The sequence below is a fragment of the Pseudorasbora parva genome, chromosome 10 (assembly GCF_024679245.1).
Source record: "Pseudorasbora parva isolate DD20220531a chromosome 10, ASM2467924v1, whole genome shotgun sequence".
Classification (NCBI taxonomy): domain Eukaryota; kingdom Metazoa; phylum Chordata; class Actinopteri; order Cypriniformes; family Gobionidae; genus Pseudorasbora; species Pseudorasbora parva.
In genome coordinates this window covers 1,710,417-1,734,347 of record NC_090181.1, presented here as the reverse complement: position 1 = coordinate 1,734,347, position 23,931 = coordinate 1,710,417, and the positions used below count along the sequence as shown (strand labels likewise).

Genomic DNA, 23,931 nt, shown 5'->3' with positions numbered 1-23,931 from the left:
CTCACACCTCCGAAAACACCAAATCAAATTTTCAAATAGGAGCTCTCTTAATCAATAAATCACATATTTGAGCTTTAAACAACTACATTCTCACCTGAAAAACTATTAAAACTACATTTTGTGACACAATACAGTAGTAATTTTAAATTCCTCGGGGTTTCCCATTCGTCACTTCACCACGTAACAGCAGTAAGCAGGCTCCTCATTGGTTAACGCGGCACGAATATCCGCCAAAGTTCAAATTTTTCAACTTGAGCGATTCGGGTGTTTCGCGCGAATCGGGTTCAAAACGCTCAATTCGCGTGATCCTTGCCGCGTCATTCGCGTGAATCGCCCCGCAGAAGGCCTATTCGCGTCTCTGCATTGACTTAACATGTAAATCACTCGCGCGAGTCGCGTCATTCGCGTGCGGTGTGAACGCAGCATTAGGCTTAGACCGTTCTAATGTTTTTTAGTTATAGGCTGTCTGCATATTAATAGGTAACCCAGCAGTTTTTTTTTTTGTAAAATAAGTTCTGTAAAATATTACAAAAAACATTATTAGTATTATTATATTTTTATATTTATTCTGACATACTCTATATTTTAATTTGTAATTATGAAAATGTTATTGTAATGGTAATATTTCTTATTTGTAAAAATATTTTTTAGCAGTAATCGTAATAATTATTAGTCATATTAATATATAAACATAAAATGTTATTAACACTAAATAAAGTCATGAATATTCGCAATTATAGATTTTCCCCAAATCGTGCAGCCCTAGTACTAATACAAAAAAGGATGATGATTTTGTTGCCATAAAAAAATAAAAATTATAATAATCGTAAAAAAATAAAAAAGCGATTCTGTTTTCTGAAAGAACTTTTAATGGGTAATCTGCTCAGAGCCTGATTACAATTCGTACAAAATCACGTTTTGATTTGTCGTTTAAATTGTGTTAACATAGTCTTTAATGTCTTGCAAATCATGTTTCATATTTCATGTTTCACAGATTTGTTCCCCTGTTCTGTATATTTTTGCTTGTTTATTATTTACATTATAGATACATTACCATGTCCTGATTTTGTATCGGTATTCTTACTTAGTTTATCAGTTTAAATAATTTACATGTTATTGCTCCCATTATAGGAATTAATTACATATTTCACATAAATGTTTTTGTGTGTGTGTGTGTGTACTTAGTATGGCAATAAATGCATTGTTTATTTGCTTGTCCAGAACCATGTATAACAGCTTTTGATCAGGCATTTAAAACAGCTTCCTAGTCGGGTCCTAAGCGGACACGATTTCACAGGCGGACGGGATTTGTCATGATATCGTGTTTGACAGGAGCTGATGGTGTGTGTTTTGATTTTGCCCACAGGAGGAATAAACACGGCTGTGAAATGTGCCGCTGCGTTAGATGTCCGCCATTAACCTGCGATAAACATTGTACAGACGGATACAAGAAGAGTAGGAAGGGCTGCAGCGTCTGCGAATGCAGAGGTGAGTCCATGGGGGTCAGAGGTCATGAGGGGTTTGTTTCCAAAATGTTCCTACAAACGATTTATATGCACTAAAAATGCAAGGTAACAAGTGCACCTTACGCTACGTTCACACCGGACGCGAATAGAGCGTCACAATCGCGTCTACCGCGTCTAGTTTGACGCGTGAACATTTTGAATCCATTCGCGCATCGGACGCGCGTAGAAATCAAGCATTTGAAGCGAAATACACGCACGTTCAAGGCGCTCCATGAGAAATGTGCCATAAAACACCACTCTACCTCTTTACATTTTCATTAAAAAGAAAAATTAAGCATTAACAGCCAAACAAATTTGGTTCAGTCAACGCATAACGTTACCTGGATTACCTGGATCGTCACTCCCTGTATGAAGATCCACTGCACATCGCTGTGTGTCAAGAGCTGACATTCAGATATGATAATGAGTGCTTGCTTTCTGACCAATCAGAGTAGAGCAGCTCTCAGAGGGGCGGAGCTTACAGAGACTGAGGGCCCTATTTTAACGATCTGAAACGCAAGTGTCAAAGCGCAAGTAACTTTGTGGGCGGGTCTCGGCGCTGTTGCTATTTTCCCGCCGGGATAAATGGCTCTTGATCTAAAATGGGTTGGTCTGAAGTAGCTTCATTATTCATAGGTGTGGTTTGGGCGTAACGTGAATAAACCAATCAGAGCGGCATCCAACATTCCCTTTAAAAGCAGGAGCGCAAGTTCCCTTATGGGTCGCTATTATTATGGCGTATTTACCAGGCGCACGCCAGGAGCGGTTCACAGCCGAGGAGACTGATGTTCTTGAAGAGCAGCCCTTACGAAACAAAAATATATTGCAGTATATTGGAAAATTTCATGCAATACATTAGGCAATATATTAACATATATGGGAATTAATATTTATATCTTTCAATATATTGCAATATATTGAAAGTGGCAATCATTTGTATATTTTGCAATATAGGCTATATCATGACTATGTAATATATTTTATAATACCATCAATATATTATTCCATATATTACAATATATTAAAATATATTTCAAGTAATATATTGGTAAATATATTTTCCTTTCGTAAGGGAGTGAAGGACAGAGAAGTTGTGTTGTATGGGGATGGAGAAACACACCCAAAATAGCGTCGGTTAAACAGTTTTTTAGTTTTTCAGTCGAATTTTTTTCCTGGTTCTTGACGGACAAACCAATTTGTCAGATGTCCTTATATACAGATATGTCTTGCCACTATTGGGCAAACAGGTCTGATCCTTCATTACTACAATAAGCCTGAATAATTTGTAAGCTAGATTTATGCCTATTTTTTCACACCACAATAATTTCCGTCATCTCGTGTTAATATTTGTTTAGTGTAACAATTTATGATTTGCAGAAATAACTGTTGCATCTGTGTTAGGGATGCGCGATATACCGGTACTGGAAAAATACCGGTATATATTTTATTTAAAACGGTACGATATCATGATTTGGCACATTTCGGTATATGCTGCTTTTCCGAAGTTCACCGCTAGATGGCAGCGCGCTACCCAAACTGACCCGAAACAACCGGCAAATGTGACAACAACATAGACGGACAAAATGGATAAAGCAGTTGAATCTCACTCAAGATGCCCAAAACGAATTAATAAAGAGAGGAGTAGAAGTGATATTTGTAATGACTTTGCTTATAAAACTGATGAAGAACCATCAAACCTAGCCAAGAAGCATCTGTCACTATCCTGACTTTAGGACTTCTTCAGAGATCGACAGGTCAGTGGATCATTCAGACCATCTCATTTAGACATTTTTGTTTTTTTTAACACTGATCAACGCACACACACAGCCTAACATAAGACCGAATATCACAATCTCCAGCGTTCGTTTCAACCAATGACATTTAGATCTCATTATATTTGCACGCATACTATTGCACTATTTACATTCGCGTTAGACACCGCCGACTGTGTTTATGTGAATACTCACTAAAGACGGACATTTGTACATAATTCTGTGTATTTGACTGTTTAAGGAAACTTAATGTGTAATGTGCGAGCGTGACTAAGTGACAGGCGTGTGTGTGTGTGTGTGTGTGTGTGTGTGTGTGTCGTTGTTATAAGCTCATGTCTCCTGTAACTGTTATTACGAAATGCTATAAAATCTCTTGCGTGTTCAAATGATTTCCGTTCTCCATCCCGAGACGAGCGTGAAATGTTAAATCGGATTATGCAGATTGCTTTAGTGTAGTGCGATGTCTTTTGAAACCAGAAGCAATGCTGAAATTATTTCTCACAAGAAAGTTTTCAAATGACTGATTTGATGTGATAAGCTTCGCTGATTAATTTACTAATAAACATTTGTGGTAATTTCCCACTTTATAAACTCAAAACTTGCATAATTGTTCTCATTCGCGTGCAATATACCCGCGCTAATATCAGACCTTGTGGTATCGATTTAATATCGGTACTTCGGTATTAGTTTGTGGTACCGTACCGAAGCCAAAATTGTGGTATCGAGCCATCCCTAATCTGTGTAGATTTCATGAGCAAAGTGTATGCGCCGCTAACTTTAGACTGGGTTTTTTCTGATCAGTGGCACAATTGTTTAATGGAACAGCAAAATAGCTCCAGGGATTGTTTGCGCCGGAACACGCCTCCTTTTTTGCGCTGAACCGCCCAGGGAGCGCAAGTTCATTCACTAGTTTAGCGACGTGCTTCTGTGGAGGGAAAAGCGCGCTTTGTGCGGGTGCAACATAGGAATGACACATGCGGCGGTGTACAAAGTCAATTGCGCTGGGTGCAAGATAGGGCCCTTAGTGTTTAACGGAAGCGTTTCAGACTCTGAGAGAGAAGAGCTGAAGCGTCAGTGAAGATTATGAGACTAATAAAGTGATTTTCACCTCATGATGCTTATTTGCAAGTTTAAAGACTTGCTCGAGTGGTTTGTGGGAGGTTATTTAAACCGTCCGCTCGGTTTCATGCCCTCATTGTGTAAATATAGTGTGTTTGCGGAGTGTATTTTAGCTTGGTCTCGCGCACGTCGTAAACTCAGAGCAGTTATTTTGAACCATCTGGATCAGTTTTTAGCATTTAAATATTTAGAGATGAAAACCTCACCATCACTAAAACTCTCTGAAAGGAAGCAAACACACACTTTCATTCAGTTCTGTTGATCCAGAGCATAATTATACACTCATTATTGGCAAAATATCAGCGTTTAGAGGATGTTATTTCAGGTGGAGACGGGGATTATAAAAGGATGTTATATTCATATTACACTATGATAATATCATTCTAACATGATAACAGCATTAAAGACATTGTCAATTATTAATACATTGTTTTAGTTGTAATACCTTTATGCTGATTTACATTTCATCATCAACTGGTTTTCTTATAAAAATGTTTTTCTTTATTAATTTATATATATTATATATACTGTGTGTGTATGTGTGTGTGTGTGTGTGTGTATATATATATATATATATATTAGTGTTGTCACGATACCAAAATTATGACTTCGATACGATATCAGACTAAAATATCGATATATCGATACTAAATCGATACCACAGTAAAAAAATAAATAAATAAGATAAGATGCTTAATATGACAACAGAACTTGTTATTATTCATTGTTATTTTTTACTAAAAATTCATGTGGCCAGCATGTTCCTTAGGGTTGGGCATCGTTTTGATTTGAACAATTATTGATCAATTGATCAATTACTATTAAAATTATCTCACAAATTTTTGCTATCTCAATTTATTTTTTACAATGGGGTAATTGTGTTGCAATAGCTTACACACAGCACAAGAAAGCTTGATTTCGAATGGTAAATTGAATTAAAAAAGACGAGTATACAGTAATAAAATAAGAACAAATAAACAGATTACAAACAATAGCACAAATAAATGCAATAGAATAGAAGATACAAATTAAACAGACTGCTTTATTTTTTCAGGTAGGTCTAACATTCAGAAAAAAAACTGAATAAAAAAATGCATAGTAATTACATTTAAAACAACATTGGATAATGTTCTTTGTAAAAAATTCAATAGCGTACAGATTTAAACTATTAAAGTTACACAAGTTGATCAGTCAAGAGCAGTGTGATCGTTTGTCTTTTTGTAATTTGAATAACAAATGACTGCGGTCCCTTTAAGACTAACGGACGCATGGATCCTGAACACTGTTCTGTTACTCGTTCTTCATTTCTTCCTGAACTGTTTGCGACCGTGTTTACGTTAATACTCTTCCAGATGTGCACTGATCATTCTTTGAGTGTATTTGACCAATAATAAGCTGGAAAAGGAAGCAAATGTTTGCACTTAATTGTATCATGTCAGAGGCGGCTTTATTAGGGTAGGCTGTGTGTGTGTGCGCTTCAGATGTGGAGCACGAAATCTGCGGGGATTAGTAGAATTAATTTATGTGCAATCCCGCGCGAAATTCAGACCGATCACTCACTAACACTAAACACACTGTCATGAGGAAAAAGTCCAGCAGAACGCGCGTTCGCCGTGCTCAGAGGTTAACCGGGCTGAGTGAGAATATGCCGGTGTGTGTGTCAACTCGCTTTCGGTCGGAGAGGAGAGCGCAGCTGATATCCATACTGTAAAAACTGAGAATCGTATCGTTTCAGATATTCCAGTATCGATACATATCGAAATATCAATATTTTTGACAACACTAATATATATATATATATATATACAAACACACACACACACACACACACACACACACACACACACACACACACACACACACACACGTATATAGTGTGTATGTGTTGCTAATTGCTGTAGTAAACTTGTAGTTAAAGGGGTACTTCAGCGCTGGGAAGATTAATCTGTATTTAAACTGGGTCATCAATGCAGTAGAAATGTGAAATTATTTTTGAATTTGGTGTCTTCTAGACTGAGAAAAGACATAAAATGTATTTTTGTCCCATGGGGATGAAAGACTACAATTCCCAGAATGCTTCGCTGCCCTGTGAGGCCGTTACCAACGCCACCAACTTGATTACTGTGACTGAGTTAGAGAAGACACTACAATTAAAAACTGAACGTGTGTGTCCAATATAATGAGTGAGTCACTGCGCGAGTCTCACAGCACTGAGCACTAACTGCAGGAGTGATAAGAGCTGAGGTAATCAAGACTACACTCGCGGCATACATTCACAACGCGAGTTCAGTCTGGCGCGTTTCAGTTCATGCCTTTGCAAGCTTAACTTTCATAGAAATTAATTTGAGAAGTTAAAAGACTTACATTGCTCACCATAGCTCCGTTTAAATGAGTGCCTGCAGCTGCCTGCTGAGCTCTCCCTGCCAGCTGAGTGTGATCTCCATCCCTCATGCGCGGATTCAAAACATGCGGAAATGGCTCCCTCTGCTGGCTGTAGTCTTTAGCCTCTGGGCAAACATTCCTCCTATGATGCAAAAATCGTCAATTTGCATCATAGGAGGAATTTTTCCAGAAATAAAATGCATAAATCTCTTGTCTCAGGGAGATATGAGGGGGCAAAGCACAATAATTTGAATATACGCCAGGGTTTCTACTAATACAAAGCCATATGCTAATCGCTGAAGTAACCCTTTAAATAAAGTAAAAATAAAATAAAAATGAATAAACTATATAAATAAATAAAAAACAAGTGTAAATTGCAAAAACAACAATATTATTAAACCTAAAATGGAAAATATAAAAATAAATACTATATAATAGTATATTATTGATATTTAAAAAATTATTGTTTTGCCATAATATTAGCAAGTGTTTTATTTTGATAGTTTTTATTTAAAAAAATTTATTAAATTTTTTATGATTTAATTATTAGTGTTTTATTTTGATCTTATTTTAAAATGATTTATTTTAATTTTACATCCTTATGATGTTAATATATTTGTATTCATGCGAAATACATATTTTTGTTTCTTTCTCTCCTTTTTTCAGGGAAAATGTAACCTTTGTTAGGTTTACTCAAAACTGTCATATTTGAGCATGTTTACTGTAGTTTATTTTTAATGGTCTGCTCTGCTTTAAAAAATAAATAAATTGCTTGTGCTAAGACAGGGTATCCGCGGGGTCTTGAAAAGTATTAAAAGGTGATAAATCAATTTTGGGAAAATTAAGACCCTTATAAAGTATTAAAAAGTCTTCTTACGACTTTATAAAGTCTTAAATTTTGCAAGTATTTTGTTCAAGCTTTGTCAAAAGAGTTTGACTCCAAAAAGTATTTATGAATATATCTCTTTTCATCCCCATAAGTATTAAAAAACGACGGGGTGCTCAGTCTGAGATCGGCTCGGAGCGCGCGGCAGGGATGGACATTAGCGCCGCCACCTGCCAGACGCGGCTGATTTAGAGTTGTGGCGGTAAACTCGCTTCACCCACCGAGCTGTTTCACCTCTTTGTAAACTTTGTTCAATGCATGCGAGTGCTGCCGTATGTGCGCATATGACCAGTCGTTTTCTCCGTCATCACTCGCGTGAAGACCGGCTGTGAGACTCGCGCGCGCTCTGTGAGAAGATCTGACGCTGTGCATCATCCGAGAGCGCGCACGAGTCTCACAGCGCACAAATATTGAGTTCTCTTTCAAGCCTTGCACTTAAACGGACAAACTCACACATGAAGTGTGTCAACATGTCCCTCTTGATGAGTATCCTAGCAGACATAGTCTGAATATGCCTTAAGTGAACTGTATAGTGTGCACAGTCGAGAAAGACGAGCATATCCCTGCCTCAGGTCTTAAAGGCGCAGTAGCCTTTACTGCTGCCTGAGTGATGTCCTTATATTTAGTTTGACAATGCTCTTGATTGAATAGCTTTTGTAAGTTTAATAAGGATTAATCTTTCATTTAAACAGTTGAATATGCAGTTATTTTACATTTGATTACTTTATTCAGGTTCTGTCCCTTTCTGCAGGGCAGTAGGCATGTGCATTATTATTTAATGAACACATGAGTGAGGTCGAGTTAAAAATTTTAGTTTGAATTTTATTTTCCGGTTTTCGGCTTTGGTTTCGGCCAAGAATTTTTATTTTGGTGCATCCCTACTGACAATGTTCTGCTCGGTATGTTGTCAACACGCTTTCATTGTTGGGACTAAAAACCATAAAACTGGAAGCCATAAAAGACCACGAATCATCCAAATGCTACATCCAGGGAAAAAAAGAGCGCACAGAGCCCGACTCATTTAATGAAATGTATATCAGTTCATGGTTTGTGTGTGTATAAGTGAGAAAGAGAAAAGTCAGTATTTCATTGAGACTTGAGATTAAATAAACTGTTTAAGTATTGTAGAGCTTGTAGTATTCATTTTCACATGCAGTTACATTTACGCATTTGGCAGACGCTTTTATCCAAAGCGACTTACATTGCATTCAAGGTACACATTTATACATTATTGTGAGTTTTTGCTTTCCCTGGGAATCGAACCCATGACCTTGGCGTTGTTAGCGCCAAGCTCTACTGGTTGAGCTACAGGAAAGCTACACATTGTCAGTTAAAAACAAAACAGTGGCTGATAAAAACATGGAGTGGTAGACTTTGAAAAAAGTTAATATCCATCCCTGGCGAGCGCCGTCTACGGGTGACGTCACGTATTTTGCGAAATGCGCAGTTAGGTAATGCGTCGCCCTCCTTGCGTTGCGACACAGATATGCAATATAAACGATACAAAATTGGCCTATGATAGAGATTTTAAGTCTACATTCGACTACAGCTGTTTTTTATAGGTTTGTTGCCGATTAGAACTTGAAGTGCGATGAGGTCTTAAAATATTTTGAGACGGTCTTTAACTTCTTAATCCGCACCGGTTCGTGGGCGGGGCGTCTAACGCAAGTGGGCGTGTCTCTACTTATAATTACTTTTGTTTTATACAAGCTGTTCAATCAACTATCACAAACTATGCATCATTTGAAAGCTAAAACACTCAAGATTCATGTTCTGAACTCGTTTTTGCAATAAATACACCAGAGAGGAAAGGGTTAAATTAAATGCTAAAGCAGTGGCTATTTAAACATTAGCATAATGAACGCGGTACTCATCTTTCATCTCCTGACGTTCAGATCAGATCGGACGAATCCACGAAACAACAGCATACATGTCTGTGTAAGAGTCCACTCTTCAAAATGCATCCCACTTTTAATCCAAAACAACGAAAAAATAAGGGGAAAAAACTAAAAATCCTCCGTTGTTTGCATAAGCGCTTTGTGTTAAGAGTAATCAATCATGTCCATTTTCAATGAAATAGCGATTGTAAGCCTTATTTTGACAATCTCCCCTGTACTGTGGACTGTTCCGGTTATATTAAACCCTCCCAGGTCTCTCTCCTTCAATCAAAAGCTGACTAGGACACATAAATAGAAAGGGAGCGCGTCACTGGGTGATACATCTGTCAGTCAAACTCGCCGGTCCTTTGTTGGATAAGCCAGTCAATGCCTAGCCAATGCATAGCCAGCATAGATTTGATTGATGGATGTAGTAACGAATCAAAAGACAATATTTTGCGTAGTTTCTGTAAGAGATGTCGTAAGAAGCATTGGTGAATACCTCATGCTTACTTAGCGTCGTCTTCAAGGTATTCATTAGTATCCAGCGCCTGCCAGTGTAAGAGCCTGCCAGCCGCACACACTTACCATACACAACGCGCAGACTAAATTAGAGACTGTTTTTATCAACTAAATGAGTTTTTTAACACTTGTAAATTCTGTAAATAGTTGTTTTAGTTATCAGGGCCTGCAAATGCATTATAATTAGCAGTTTATTGCAGATTTATTTGAATAAAAACTACTCTTTACTATTACACAAATGTTCTAATATAATTGGACTTTATTGAAAGGACGCCCAGTCTTTTTTGACATAAAAGCTTACAGAAGCTACATTTTTGAGAGAATCGTCCTCAAATTTTAATCAAAGCATGATCAGACATTCAGTTTTATATTTAGGTTATTTTCAGGGCATTAAAATTAAAATCTCATATTTTTTCCATAAGGGAATAATAAAAAAATAAAAACGTGAGTCACTTACATGCATATTTCCCCTTGTTTTAATCTGTCCCTATACTACTTTGAGTTATTATGACTTTTGGGTAACATAATTTGAAGTGTCTAGTTTAAAATAAGACCACATTTATGGATATAGACCATAGGGTTTAAGAGCTGCAGACATTTTTATTTGGGGTATGTCATTTTTTAATTTATTTCTCGGCGCAGGGCGAAGGTTAAGAGGTTAAAAAGTCTTAAAAAGGTATTGAAATTAACTTCAGGATTCCTGCATATACCCTGTAAGATATAAAGATGGCATTACTTTAAAAAAAAAATTAGAATGCATGTACGCAATAAGTGCATTGAATCAAAATTAAATTAATTTAATAGTTTAGTTAATTAGCTGATTAGAGTGTGGCACCAGGCGTCTTCAATGTTGAACCTTTTCACAATATTCTAGAGTTCTGCGATACTGAATTTGGGATTTTCCTTAGTCGTCAAGTTATAATCATCAAAATTAAAATAAATAAACATTTGAAATATATCAGTCTGTGTAATTAATGAATATATATATAAGTTTTACTTTTTGAATGGAATTAGTGAAAAAAATCAACTTTTTGATGATATTTTAATTATATGACCAGCACCGGTAGATGGAATTACTTAAAAATTAAAAATAAAATTGAATGTATGTACTAGGGTATGCAACAATACTGTTAGTCCACGGTTCAGTCAATTTTTTTATTGCAATACTCTTTTTCTTTATTTTACTTAAAACTTTACTTTAAAAACAACCCTTGTACTCATTACTAGTGTATTGTATAATATAAAATAAATATATATATATTTACACTGAGCGCTGTGCTAAGAGATTAACTGTGACTGAGTCCAGGGCTGGTAATCTGGCATACCGGGCATTTGCCCGGTGGGCCGACGCACTTTGGGGCCGGTGTAGTGTTTAAAAAAAAAAAAAAGTTTTTTTTTTTTTTTTTTTTTTTTACCACTGACAACATGCAGCGACAGCGACCCATTGGTTTGTCTTCTGAATTGAAGCCGAAGTGAGAGAGACCTCCCCTCCATATAAGGCGCTTTTTTCTATTTATTTATTTATTTATTATTTTAGCGCATGGAACTGCAAAGGCGAATATCCGCACAGCGCAGCCGCTGACGAACGTACGCTGCGTTTAAATACTGCTCTATACAGCACTTTGACTTATTTTGTTTTATACAATCGTATGATATGGAAACATTGCAGTTCTGTGGTGAATCAGCTGAAAACAGCCGCGAGCATGTAGCCTTTTCATGACGAGGTAAAGTGGAAAACGGCAATACACACAAACGTTTCACTTTACCACAACTACTCTGCAGCTACTAACAGCGAAGAAATATGGTGTTTAGGAAGAAACATTTATTAAAAATTTAATTAAATTAATAAAATTAATATTGCAGAATTTAAATCACTTTTATAAAGGCTGTTTTCTACAGGTGTTTTTACATTTTTTTTACTTACAAATATAATAGTTTATTATGTTTTATATAGTTTGGGAAACCATATAGCCATAGACTGTAAAAACCTTGCTCCTCATTATATGTTTTTTACCATGTGACTACCATGATCTTACATTTAAATGAAACTGGCCTACAGTTAAACTACAGTCTATAAAACAGCTTTATGTCTGGATCCCATAAATTAAGGACAAAGCTTTTTTTTCTCTTTAAAAGTTTTATTAACTTTTTTAAAAGTTTAAATTAAATGTAATATCCTCATGAAAATCAGTGTCTTACTTAAATGATGTGTTAACTCTTGAAAAATATGATTGTTCAACCCAAAAATGTGATCATTTACTCACCCTAATGTCATTCCAAACCTAAATGAATTTATTTCTGTGTAGCATAAAATAAAATAATTTGAGTCTGTTTTTTTGTTCATACAATATTTAAAGGGTAGCCCAACCAAAGTGGCTCGGTCGCCAACATTCTTCAAAACATCTTATTTTGTGTTTCACAGCAGTCATGCAGGTTTGGAACGACACGAGAGTGAGTAAATGATGACAGCATTTAAAAGCAGTAAATTTACTTTACTGCACCCTAGCTGAAAATCATCAGTGCTTTACTGCCACGGGCATTTCTGCGTGACAAAAAAAGCAATATTACGTTTATCTGCATTTGCAGCAAATTCGATAATATCTATCATTATTTGTCCTTGTCCTAGTTTTATTTATATACGCCAATGTAAGGCCCCTACCCCAGCAAAAACACTCACGGGGAACTCATGGGCCGGATGTGCTGGGTATGCCAGAGCCGAATTTTAGCCCCAGTCCAGCCCTGACTGAGTCTCATATGGTCCGTTGTTTCCGGAAGAAAGCACTGAACGCAACAGAGAAAATAAATAAATACAAATAAAAATGTCCATGTAATTAGATTTCACAAACTTAATTCCTGTCGATCAGCTCACTTAGCACAGCGTTCGTGGCTCGACTCGTCGAGACTGTTCTCCAAGATGGCCGCCGTCTGTAACGCGTAATGTTCTGTCTTTATAAAGTATCTTCTTATTAAACTGTTTGTACTCTTATAAAGTTCTCAGTGCTGTGGTCTGCCTGTAGGGACCCTCATTATGCTGCCGTGTTAGTGTGAGGCTATGTTGAGCTGTTAGTGGTATTAACTAGCGGTTTAATTTCACTGACCCTGTGCCCCGTAGACAAGCGCTATAAGCTAATCTGTGTTTAGAGATAAAACTCTTTACATTCGATTTCATGAAAACGCATCCCAGAGAACGATCTACTCGCTGACCATCTGTTAGTTACCCCGAGGGGCATTTCTCACCGCAGTTGGCCTTTAATGTAAAATGCTTAGAAATTTAGACTAGAAACAAGACAAAAATACAGAGTAAGAAAAGCATTTTTTGCAGTGAACAGAACATTTCAATATTATAATGAGAATTGTGGCTTCCCTAGTATGTACGCAATAAGTGCATTGACTCAAATGATTAGTCAAAGTAGTCAAAGACTTCCTTTTTACTGATCTTTGCTGTGACGATTGTCTTCAGACGCAGATAGGCGTGTCTCCAGCACCACCGCCTCCATCACGGCTTCCTCCATCTTCTGTCTGACGGGTGATGGCCGCCGCTTCCAGGAGGGTGATGGTTGGCACGATGGATGCCGGGACTGTTATTGCCACGCCGGCCGTGAGATGTGTGTGTTAATATCCTGCCCGGTGCCCTCCTGTGCCCATCCGGTGCTCCGACCTGAGCAATGCTGCCCCGGCTGTGAGGGTACGTATAATTCTCCTTTACACTGACTCTTACGCCCTATTCAGACTTATTTTTTGATGTAAGTCAGGGCTTGACATTAAACATGTTCATGTGCTTGTCCGGAAAAAAGTTTGATATTTTTTTAATTTTGTGTGTGTGTGTGTGTGTGAGTGTTGTAACTATAATTTATTCTGAAGCAATATTCTCACCAGTGTTTAATCAGCTTTGACATATTTAAATCTGCATATTTGTGAATTTTAATTTTTTTATTGAATCATTTCAAATTTGTGATATTTTTACCCATTATGAAGGGTATTTCCCCCCTAATCTTATTAAATATAGGCTATGCTTCAGGTTTAATTTTATATTGTTAAATTTGATCAATACATTAAATTAAATTTAGATGCTATAAGGGCTGTTAACAATAAAATTAAACAATTTACACTGAAAAATTACAACTGCATTAAATAATGTTTTGAGATTTGTAGTTTTGAATAGACACATAAGAAATGTTGGAAAGTATGTTTAAAAATGAAACTAAGGGTGCGTTCACACTTGTCATGTTTGGTTGGATTAAAACGAACCCTGGTGCGATTGCTCGTTTAGTGCGGTTCATTTGAACTAGTGCTGCAACGACTACGGAAATACGCCGACGTTCGTGAAATGCGTCGGCGCGTCGTGTCACACATTCATCTCGCGTAATGTTGGCTTCTGCTCGTGAGAATGGAGAAAGTTCTCCATTCTATCACAAAAACCTAGACCACGAATATCAAAAGTATGGGAATACTTTAAACAGAGGCCAGACTAGGGATGGGACGATACACTTAAACTCACGATACGATGCACCTCGATATGCCAGGGTTACGATACGATACGTCACGATACGATATCAAAAGATATTTTTTTCTTTCCAAATCTGATTTTTTTTACCACCTAAGTAATGTACTTAAACGAAAGGTAGGATTTTTCTCTTTTTTTGCATTTTGGTTCTATGTTGTTTAAAAAAAAAGGAGAATTTTTAGAAGTCCGCGACCACATCTTAAACAGGGGTGCCAATAATTGTGGAGGGCACTGTAGGGCTGTCAATCAATTAAAATATTGAATCGCAATTAACTGCATTATTGTCATGAGTTAACTCGCGATTAATCGCAATTTAATTGCACCTTTTTAGCAATTGTAAATGTGTCTTAAATTAAGTTTAAATTAAGTTTTTAATACTCTAATCAACATAGGTATGGACAAATATGCATGCTTTATGCAAATGTACATTTATTATTAGTGAAACCATACTTATTCAATAATAATCAATACAGCATGAAGACTAGACATATCAAAGGTCATAGATATGTTTATCTAAGAAATTGTTCATGTCTCTTAAGCCTAAACTTAAAAATAATGAGTAAGTAGTGATTTCTCTCATTTTAAGAATATAAAGGGAGTTTTTACACTGGCAGTTTAATTCAGAGCAGGGCACAGTTCGTATGAAAAATTGTTAATGTGTACCAGTGAGCGAACCAGAACCACACCCTACCTGGAGGAGGTCCATATTACACGAGGAGGAATATAGTGCGGCCCCTTTAAGAGATCCGCATTCCCTACTGAACTGCCGGTATTTTGCGTGTGCTCGCCGAACTGCCGCAATTCACGTGGACAGTGTGGAGAACACGGATGACTCGGATGCACGCTTGTTCAGGAAAGTAACCTGTGCATTCGTTTTAGCCGATTGTGATGTATTTAGTTCAATAAAACAGGTGTACTGTAAGCGGGGTGATGGTGTTAATGATTTACCTCAGACATGAGCGAGAGTGAGCTGCAGTGCATCGCGCTCAGACTGCAGAGAATGTGCTCAGTGAAAAAACGCCCTTTTCTTTCTGGAGTCTAATAAAAGTTAAACAGAAAATATGGTAGCTTATGTTGGCAAACTGCATTTTTGGTTTAGAATATTAATGCTAATGTCAACCATTTTCTTTCCCTATTAATGTTTGCTGCTACATCCTTTGTCTGACTGCTCTCACTTTTTCCAACTAACGTTACGGGCTATGCCTCAGATCAAACAGAAAATGCGCGCTGCGTTTTATGTCTGCCCCCCCCACACACACACATATAATACACTAAATTATTTATATACTACGCAAATCATGCAGCAGTGCCATCTATCTTTATTTCGCGATCCATTTTTTTCGACCTCGATGCGTTTCGTCACGTTTTGTATCGCGATATTTTGTCAAACGATATTTCGTCCCATCCCTAGGCCAGACAGTGTTTCCCACACATAGACTAATTTGTGGCGGACCGCCACATAATCAATAACGGCCGCCACATATTGATTCGTCATTCATCATTTTTACGCTATTTAAAAGACGCACGCATATTAGTTTAGCTGCATTTCCTTAAGTTCTCTCTCCGCCCTTTTGCGCGTCTCTCACTCACACACACACACACACACACACTCGGTGCGTTGCATTCGACCGTAAAACAAGTTTTATTGCATTTTGGCGCATTTAGTGTGACAGCTTTTAAAACCAGAGCAGTTGAGTTGTGACACGCATTCATCACGCGGTCGCGGCGCTCATTATAATTCTAAACAAACCAGCGCGGTGTCAATCAATTACAGACCAGTGTTTCCCAACCGGGATCCCGAGCAAAAGGTGCCGGAACGCACTTACACCGCGGTTCATCTCGCATCTGATGACGCATCTTTAATATGGGTTGTAACTTAATAATGCTGTAGCCTATGTATGTTTCTATCGATGGATACACGTGCTGACTCCTCAGGTATACACTACAACAACAGCGATAATAAAAGAAAAACGTGGGCAAAACGGTCTCTCTTTGTAAACTTTATAAAACGCATGCGAGTGCTGCCGTACGTCCGAATATGAGCAGTCATTTTCACCGTCATCACCCCCGTGTAGCAAGGAGACGCGAATGAGAAGATCTGTCTCTGTGCACTCAAAGCGCGCAAATAATGAGTTATCTTTCAAATCCTGTGCCTAAACGAACAAACTCACAAAAAGTATGTCAAAATGTCATAGCCTACTCTATGCCTTAAGTGAACTTTATACAGAAAATACGACGACTATCCGTGGGTCTTAAAGGGGCAGTAGCCTTCACTGCTGTCTGTTTAATGTCAAACAAAAGATAAAGACATCACTCACTGCTCTTGATTGAATAGCTTTTGTAAGTTTAATAAGGTTTTTTATTTTTTATTTTAAACAGTTAAATGTGTGGTTATTTTACTTTTGATTACTTTATTCCATTTCTCTACCTAAAAACTAATGTTAGACCTACCAGAAAAACCTGAAAAGCATTATTTTATTCTCATCTTTGCTCAAGAGTATTTATTTGTGCTGCTGCTTCTATTTAAGTGATCTGTTCTTATTTTCTTTATTTTCATTTGACAGTAGTGCTTTTTCCCCTGAACATAGCAAATACCGAACTGTACTGAAACGTGAACCTAAAACTGTGATACAAAGCGAACTGTGAGCAGTCTGTCCTGTTACACCTCTAGCGTTACTTATGCGAGGGGGTGCCACAGAATTTTGAAAAATTTCAAAAGGTAAAAAAATAAATCGTTAGATTAGTCGACAGAAAAAATACTCGTTAGTTGCAGCTCTAATTTGAACACATGTGAACGCTGTCATCCGAACCCTGGCGCCAAGCGGACCGAGAGCGCTATAAAGATGAGTCTCGGTCCACTTCCAAACAAACTCTGGTGCGGTTCGACTGATATATGAACGCAACACGGACCAAAGACTAGGGATGCGCGATATACCGGTACTGGAAAAATACCGGTATATATTTTATTTAAAACGGTACGATATCATGATTTGGCACATTTCGGTATATGCTGCTTTTCCGAAGTTCACCGCTAGATGGCAGCGCGCTACCCAAACTGACCCGAAACAACCGGCTAATGTGACAACAACATAGACGGACAAAATGGATAAAGCAGTTGAATCTCACTCAAGATGCCCAAAACGAATGAATAAAGAGAGGAGTAGAAGTGACATTTGTAATGACTTTGCTTATAAAACTGATGAAGAACCATCAAACCTAGCCAAGAAGCATCTGTCACTATCCTGACTTTAGGACTTCTTAAGAGATCGACAGGTCAGTGGATCATTCAAACCATCTCATTTAGACATTTTTGTTTTTTTTAACACTGATCAACGCACACACACAGCCTAACATAAGATCAAATATCACAATCTCCAGCGTTCGTTTCAACCAATGACATTTAGATCTCATTATATTTGCACTATTGCACTGTTTACATTCGCGTTAGACACCGCCGACTGTGTTTATGTGAATACTCACTAAAGACGGACATTTGTACATAATTCTGTGTATTTGACTGTTTAAGGAAACTTAATGTGTAATGTGCGAGCGTGACTAAGTGACAGGCGTGTGTGTGTGTGTGTGTCGTTGTTATAAGCTCATGTCTCCTGTAACTGTTATTACGAAATGCTATAAAATCTCTTGCATGTTCAAATGATTTCCGTTATCCGTCCCGAGACGAGCGTGAAATGTTGAATCGGATTATGCAGATTGCTTTAGTGTAGTGAGATGTCTTTTGAAACCAAAAGCAATTTGCTAATTTTGAGAGATTTTTGCTGAAATTATTTCTCACAAGAAAGTTTTCAAATGACTGATTTGATGTGATAAGCTTTGCTGATTAATTTACTAATAAACATTTGTGGTAATTTCCCACTTTATAAACTCAAAACTTGCATAATTGTTCTCATTCGCGTGCAATATACCCGCGCTAATATCAGACCTTGTGGTATCGATTTAATATCGGTACTTCGGTATTAGATTGTGGTACCGTACCGAAGCCAAAATTGTGGTATCGAGCCATCCCTACCAAAGACATGTGAACGAACCAAAAACAGGACGTGATGTCACAAGATGCGACGCATAGTCAGCTGATTGGACGACGCGGAAAGATCGGTGTATCAAACATGAGTAACGTTAACGTTAGAGGGCAAACGTGGAGCAACGAGGAAGAGCCTCATCAATATTTGGTCTGTTGAGCATGTTTCGAAAATGCCAGAAAAAACGCACAAAAAGCAGACCTGGATCTTCTCATCAAAGGACCTGTGCTGCCCATTAGTCGGTACAGACGACAGAACTGCGCCGTCTCTTTTGCATAAGAGACGCTCGACTCTTTTCTGCACAACGGAGGAAATCCCGGTGCTGTTTTGAATGTTTTGAACATTTTATGAGCTCTTCATGAGTTCTCAGCGAGTAAAAATAATGCCACACGCATAAAATGACCGCGTTTAATCCAGCACACAGCATTGTTTTGAATGTTCGGTAAGCAAGCGCCTATGTCATATAAGCTGACCAATCAGGTTGTGAGCGTCTCCCTATGCCTTTAGGCTTGTTTGAGATCCATCTGTGCTGCGCAGACCGATTGGTGTATGACATCAAAGTACCGCGAGGACGATTGTAGAGCAAACTACTCCTTATGCTTTTGAATCTCTCTCGCGGTACTTTGATGTCATACACCGATCGGTCTGCGCAGCACCGATGGATCTCGAACAAGCCTTTTGGTTTTGTACCTTTAGGTTCACTGTTAAAAATGCCAGTGTGAACGCTAAGCGGACCACGACTATATGTTTTGTTTTTGTTTTTTGGTCCGGACCAAACTAACCGAACTACAAGTGTGAACGCACCCTAAACCTCCAGTAGGTGGCAGCAGGTGGCCGTCTTAATGAGTGAGTCATTGAGTCAAACTGATTCATTCAAAATGATTCATTCAAACTCTGAATCGTTCAGTAACACACTTGTTGCTGTGAGAAGCGTTACGGTTCTGCTGTGTGTGAACGATTTTCGCTGTTGAAATAGAACAACACACTCAACATTGCATCTAAAATATAAGTAACTTAAGTGAATGTAAATTAACTGTTTATGGAGCTGTCATATGAAATCAGTGTATTTTTCAGTCATGATGGTATTCAGGAAAACGCTCTAGTGTTGTGATTTCTCCTCGAGAGGATGCACGAGCGTAAACAGATCGGCCTTATTATCGTCAGTTCATCATATATTATCATCCACCACTATTGATCGCCACTTACACTAAATTAATGCACTATCATTCTTGCATTTTGGTGATTCGCTAGTTATTTTTTGTTTTAATCAGGCTCTTGTCCGTCGGGGAAGTAAAAATCTTTTTCACTTGTCCTTTCAAAAAGTCCACTTGTCCTGGACAAGCGTTAATGTCGAGCCCTACATAGTACTTAAGGCCACCTAATATAAAGCGGGGCCAAACAATTTTTTTCAGTGCATTATTAAAGCAGTTGTGTGTGTGTGCTGTGAAGCAGATGAGTCGGGCAGCGGGCAGCCGGAGGGCACGGATATGGTGGTGTGTCGCGCTCCGGATGGCGAGCTTTATGTGGAAGGAGAGATATGGAGTCTGGACGAATGCAGTCGATGCACCTGCAGACAGGGACGCGTTCTCTGCGACGCTGAAGTGTGTCCGCCGCTTCTCTGTCACACACCCATCAAGAGCAAGGACAGCTGCTGCTACACCTGCCCAGGTACAACTTCACTAACACATTATAAACCCTACACTCCTAAAAATAAAGGCTCTTAAAGGGTTAGTTCACCCAAAAATTAAAATTATGTCATTAATTACTTGCCCTCATGTTGTTGGACACCCGTCAGACACAAAGCCCATCTCACTACAGCGGCTGGACAATCATTTTACAACGCCACGAGAATAGTTATTGTGCACAAAAATCACAATAACGACTTTATCCGGCAAGTTCTTGTCTTCCGTGTTGGTCTCACTCCTCCTCTTCCGGATCATGAACAGCGGAGCTGCGTCATATTCTCACGCATGCGTCGACTTCACGTCAATAACTTGCCGGATAAAGTCGTTATTGTAATTTTTGTGCACAATAACTATTCTCGTGGCGTTGTAAAGTGATTGTCCAGCCGCTGTAGTGAGATGGGCTGTGTGTCGATGTGTTTAGGGCCTTTATGGGTCTTGTGAGTGGGAATGGACTGAATGCCAATGGAGGCCTATCTGAAGCCTTTCTCAGCTTTACACTAAAATATCTTCATCTGTGTTCTGAAGATGAACGAAGGTCTGACGGGTGTCCAACCACATGAGGGAGAGTCATTAATGAGAGAATGTTCATTTCTGGGTGAACTAACCCTTTAAATGCTTCTTTGGCAGGGTGTGTGTTTCCATGAAGAACTTTTAATATCCAACGAACCTTTCTATTGCACAAAAGGTTCTTTAAGGAAAAAATGGTTCTTCTGTGGCATCACGGTGTGTGAAAACCCATTTTTGTTTCTTCCTGGCACCTTTATTCTTAAGGGTGTACATACCTTAACAACTGCTGCTCCACCTGCCCAGGTACACACTGCAAAAAATGCTTTTCTTACTTAGTATTTGTGTCTTGTTTCTAGTCAAAATATCTAAAAATTCTTACATTAGGAAATATTTACTAGACAAGTACAAATTATTGTCTTGTTTTCGGAAAAAAAACCTCAAAAATATGAATTAAGATTATTATTCTCACCCCATTGGCAGATTATTTATCTTATTTTAAGCAAAAACTCTCTTCATTTTAAGTTATTTTTCCCCAAAACAAGACAATTACTTTTGCTTGTCTAGTAAATACTTCTTGTTTTAAGAATTTCTAGATGTTTGGACTAGAAACAAGACAAAAATACTGATTAAGAAGAGCATTTTTTGCAGTGCAACATCAGCAACCGCATTATAAACCCTACATACCGTAATTCCTCAAATAAAAGCCTGTAGTCAATTAAACGCTGGGCCTCTGATAGTGGCCGGGGTGTGGTCAGCACGAACAAATAAAGGCCGGGGGAAAAGACGTCGTTACAAAGCCCATCTCACTACAGCGGCTCTACAATCATTGATGAAGAGGCCAGAATAGAGTTAGTGCGCAAAAAACACTAAATAACGACTTATATAGTGATGGCCGATTTCAGAACAAAGATTCAAACCGTTATGAGTCAGTGAATCGATTCCTGATTCGGATCGCCAAAGTCTCGTGATTTCAGCAGTCTGACTCACGATCCGAATCATGAATCGATTCACTGACTCATAACGGTTCGAAGCTTTGTTCTGAAATCGGCCATCACTATATAAGTCGTTATTTAGTGTTTTTTGCGCACTAACTCTATTCTGGTCTCTTCATAAATGATTGTAGAGCCGCTGTAGTGAGATGGGCTTTGTAACGACGTCTTTAGTGCCTTTATGGGTCTTGAGAGAGGAAATGACATTGGTGTCAATGAAGGCCTTTCTGAGCCATCGGATTTCAACACTAATCCTGCCTTCACGTGCTATCGGAAGCTTCCTACTTCCCACTTCAGAAGTCGTGATTACGTGCTTGTTGTGTTCAGGCCAGGTTCATACTTTTGTGCGTCTTTGGAAAATGTTATTTTAGCCCTATAACCATTTCAGTCATTTCCCGGTCCCAGAACATCATAGAATCACTGGAAAACATAGCAGCACAACACGAAAGCATATCGTTTATAATCACATTCACAATAAAGGCATAATGTGGACAATAAAGCTGCTTAAAGACTAAAATGACAATAGTTTTCAGCCACATGATCCTATTGTATAGCTACTTTTACCACACTATCTAGATAGTCAGCTTGCTCACTATTCTGGAATGATGGTCCACTAGATGCGATTTTTGTTGTGTTTAAAATACACAATATGCTTCAAATGATTATTAATTTATGTAAATATGTACTACTTTAACGACAAGACAAGACAATGAAATTGTTTTGGAAAAAAACTAATAAAACACCTGCCACAGCAGAAATTTGTCTCCCATCTGCCGTTTTTAACGGTTATGCCACGCCCACCTCGGGAACTTGGGTATAAAAATTATTTCCGAAATTCCCAGTGGTAAACACGGCATCAGAGCGCGTTCATGTGCAATTTTTACCTCGGAAAATCATATTTACGATAATTCCGATAGCATGTGAAGGCACTAATATCTTCTAATATCTGTGTGTGAAGATGATTGAAGGTCTGACGGGTATCCAACCACAGGAAGAATTAATGAGAGAATTTAGTGTTTGAATCTTTGTGTTCCTGAAGCATGATCCTGTGTTTGTGCCACAGAGGACACCCTGGAGCCGCTCCTTCCCCCTAACAGCAGCCGGCAGGAGAGCTGTGTGTCCAGCGAAGGAGAAATCCTCCCGGCCGGAGCCTCCTGGAAGGCCGACGGCTGCTCCAGCTGCAGCTGCAGAGACGGGACCATCCGCTGCTTCTCCCTGCAGTGCCCAGCCGTCGGCTGCAGAGTCCCTGTGCTGAGGAAGGGCCAGTGCTGCCCACAGTGCCTGGGTACGTCTGTCCAACACACACACGCACACACACACTCACTCACTAGCACACACACACACACTCACTCACTCACTCACTAGCACACACACACTCACTCACTCACTAGCACACACACACACACACACTCCCACTCACTCGCACGCACGCACGCGTGCATTCACACACATGCGCACTTGCGCGCACACTCACTCTCACTCTCACATGCGCGCACACTCACTCTCACATGCGCGCACACGCAAACACCCACACTCTCGTGCGCACACACACACACACACACACTCTTGCACATTCACACTCACTCTCACGCACGCGCACTCAAACGTGCACGCACACACTCAAACGCACGCACACACTCAAACACGTGCACACACTCAAACGCACACGCATGCACACACACTCAAACGCACGCACACACTCAAACACGTGCACACACTCAAACGCACACGCATGCACACACACTCAAACGCACGCACACACTCAAACACGTGCACACACTCAAACGCACACGCATGCACACACACTCAAACGCACGCACACACTCAAACACGTGCACACACTCAAACGCACGCACGCACACACACACTCAAACGCGCACACACACTCAAACGCGCACACACACTCAAACGCGCACACACACTCACTCACGCACACACATACACATACACACAATCTCCCACACACACAGACACACACGAGTGGTGAATGTGTGTGTGTGTGTACCCTGCTAAATAAGTGTAATAGAATCAGTAACACACAAGATGCTGCATGTAATGATCATAAATTATTCTTCCCTTAAGTTACTTCATTAGCATACTGACTGTTTATGGAGACGCTTGACTGTAGATCAGAGACTGATCTTTT

The 23,931-nt window shown here is 38.9% G+C and overlaps 1 protein-coding gene across 2 annotated transcripts in view; it reads left to right on the top strand.

The window, feature by feature from the left end:
• LOC137090872 (cysteine-rich motor neuron 1 protein-like) overlaps window positions 1–23,931 on the top strand; it is a 114,317-nt gene that overhangs the window by 84,772 nt on the left and 5,614 nt on the right. The window contains exons 9-12 of one of the 2 annotated variants that reach the window (XM_067454852.1): window positions 1,367–1,488; window positions 13,524–13,748; window positions 20,057–20,272; window positions 22,849–23,070. In XM_067454852.1, the coding sequence (XP_067310953.1) occupies window positions 1,367–1,488; window positions 13,524–13,748; window positions 20,057–20,272; window positions 22,849–23,070 (785 nt within the window). Of the gene's footprint in view, window positions 1–1,366; window positions 1,489–13,523; window positions 13,749–20,053; window positions 20,273–22,848; window positions 23,071–23,931 lie in introns of both variants that reach the window. The other variant, XM_067454851.1, reaches the window with a different exon arrangement.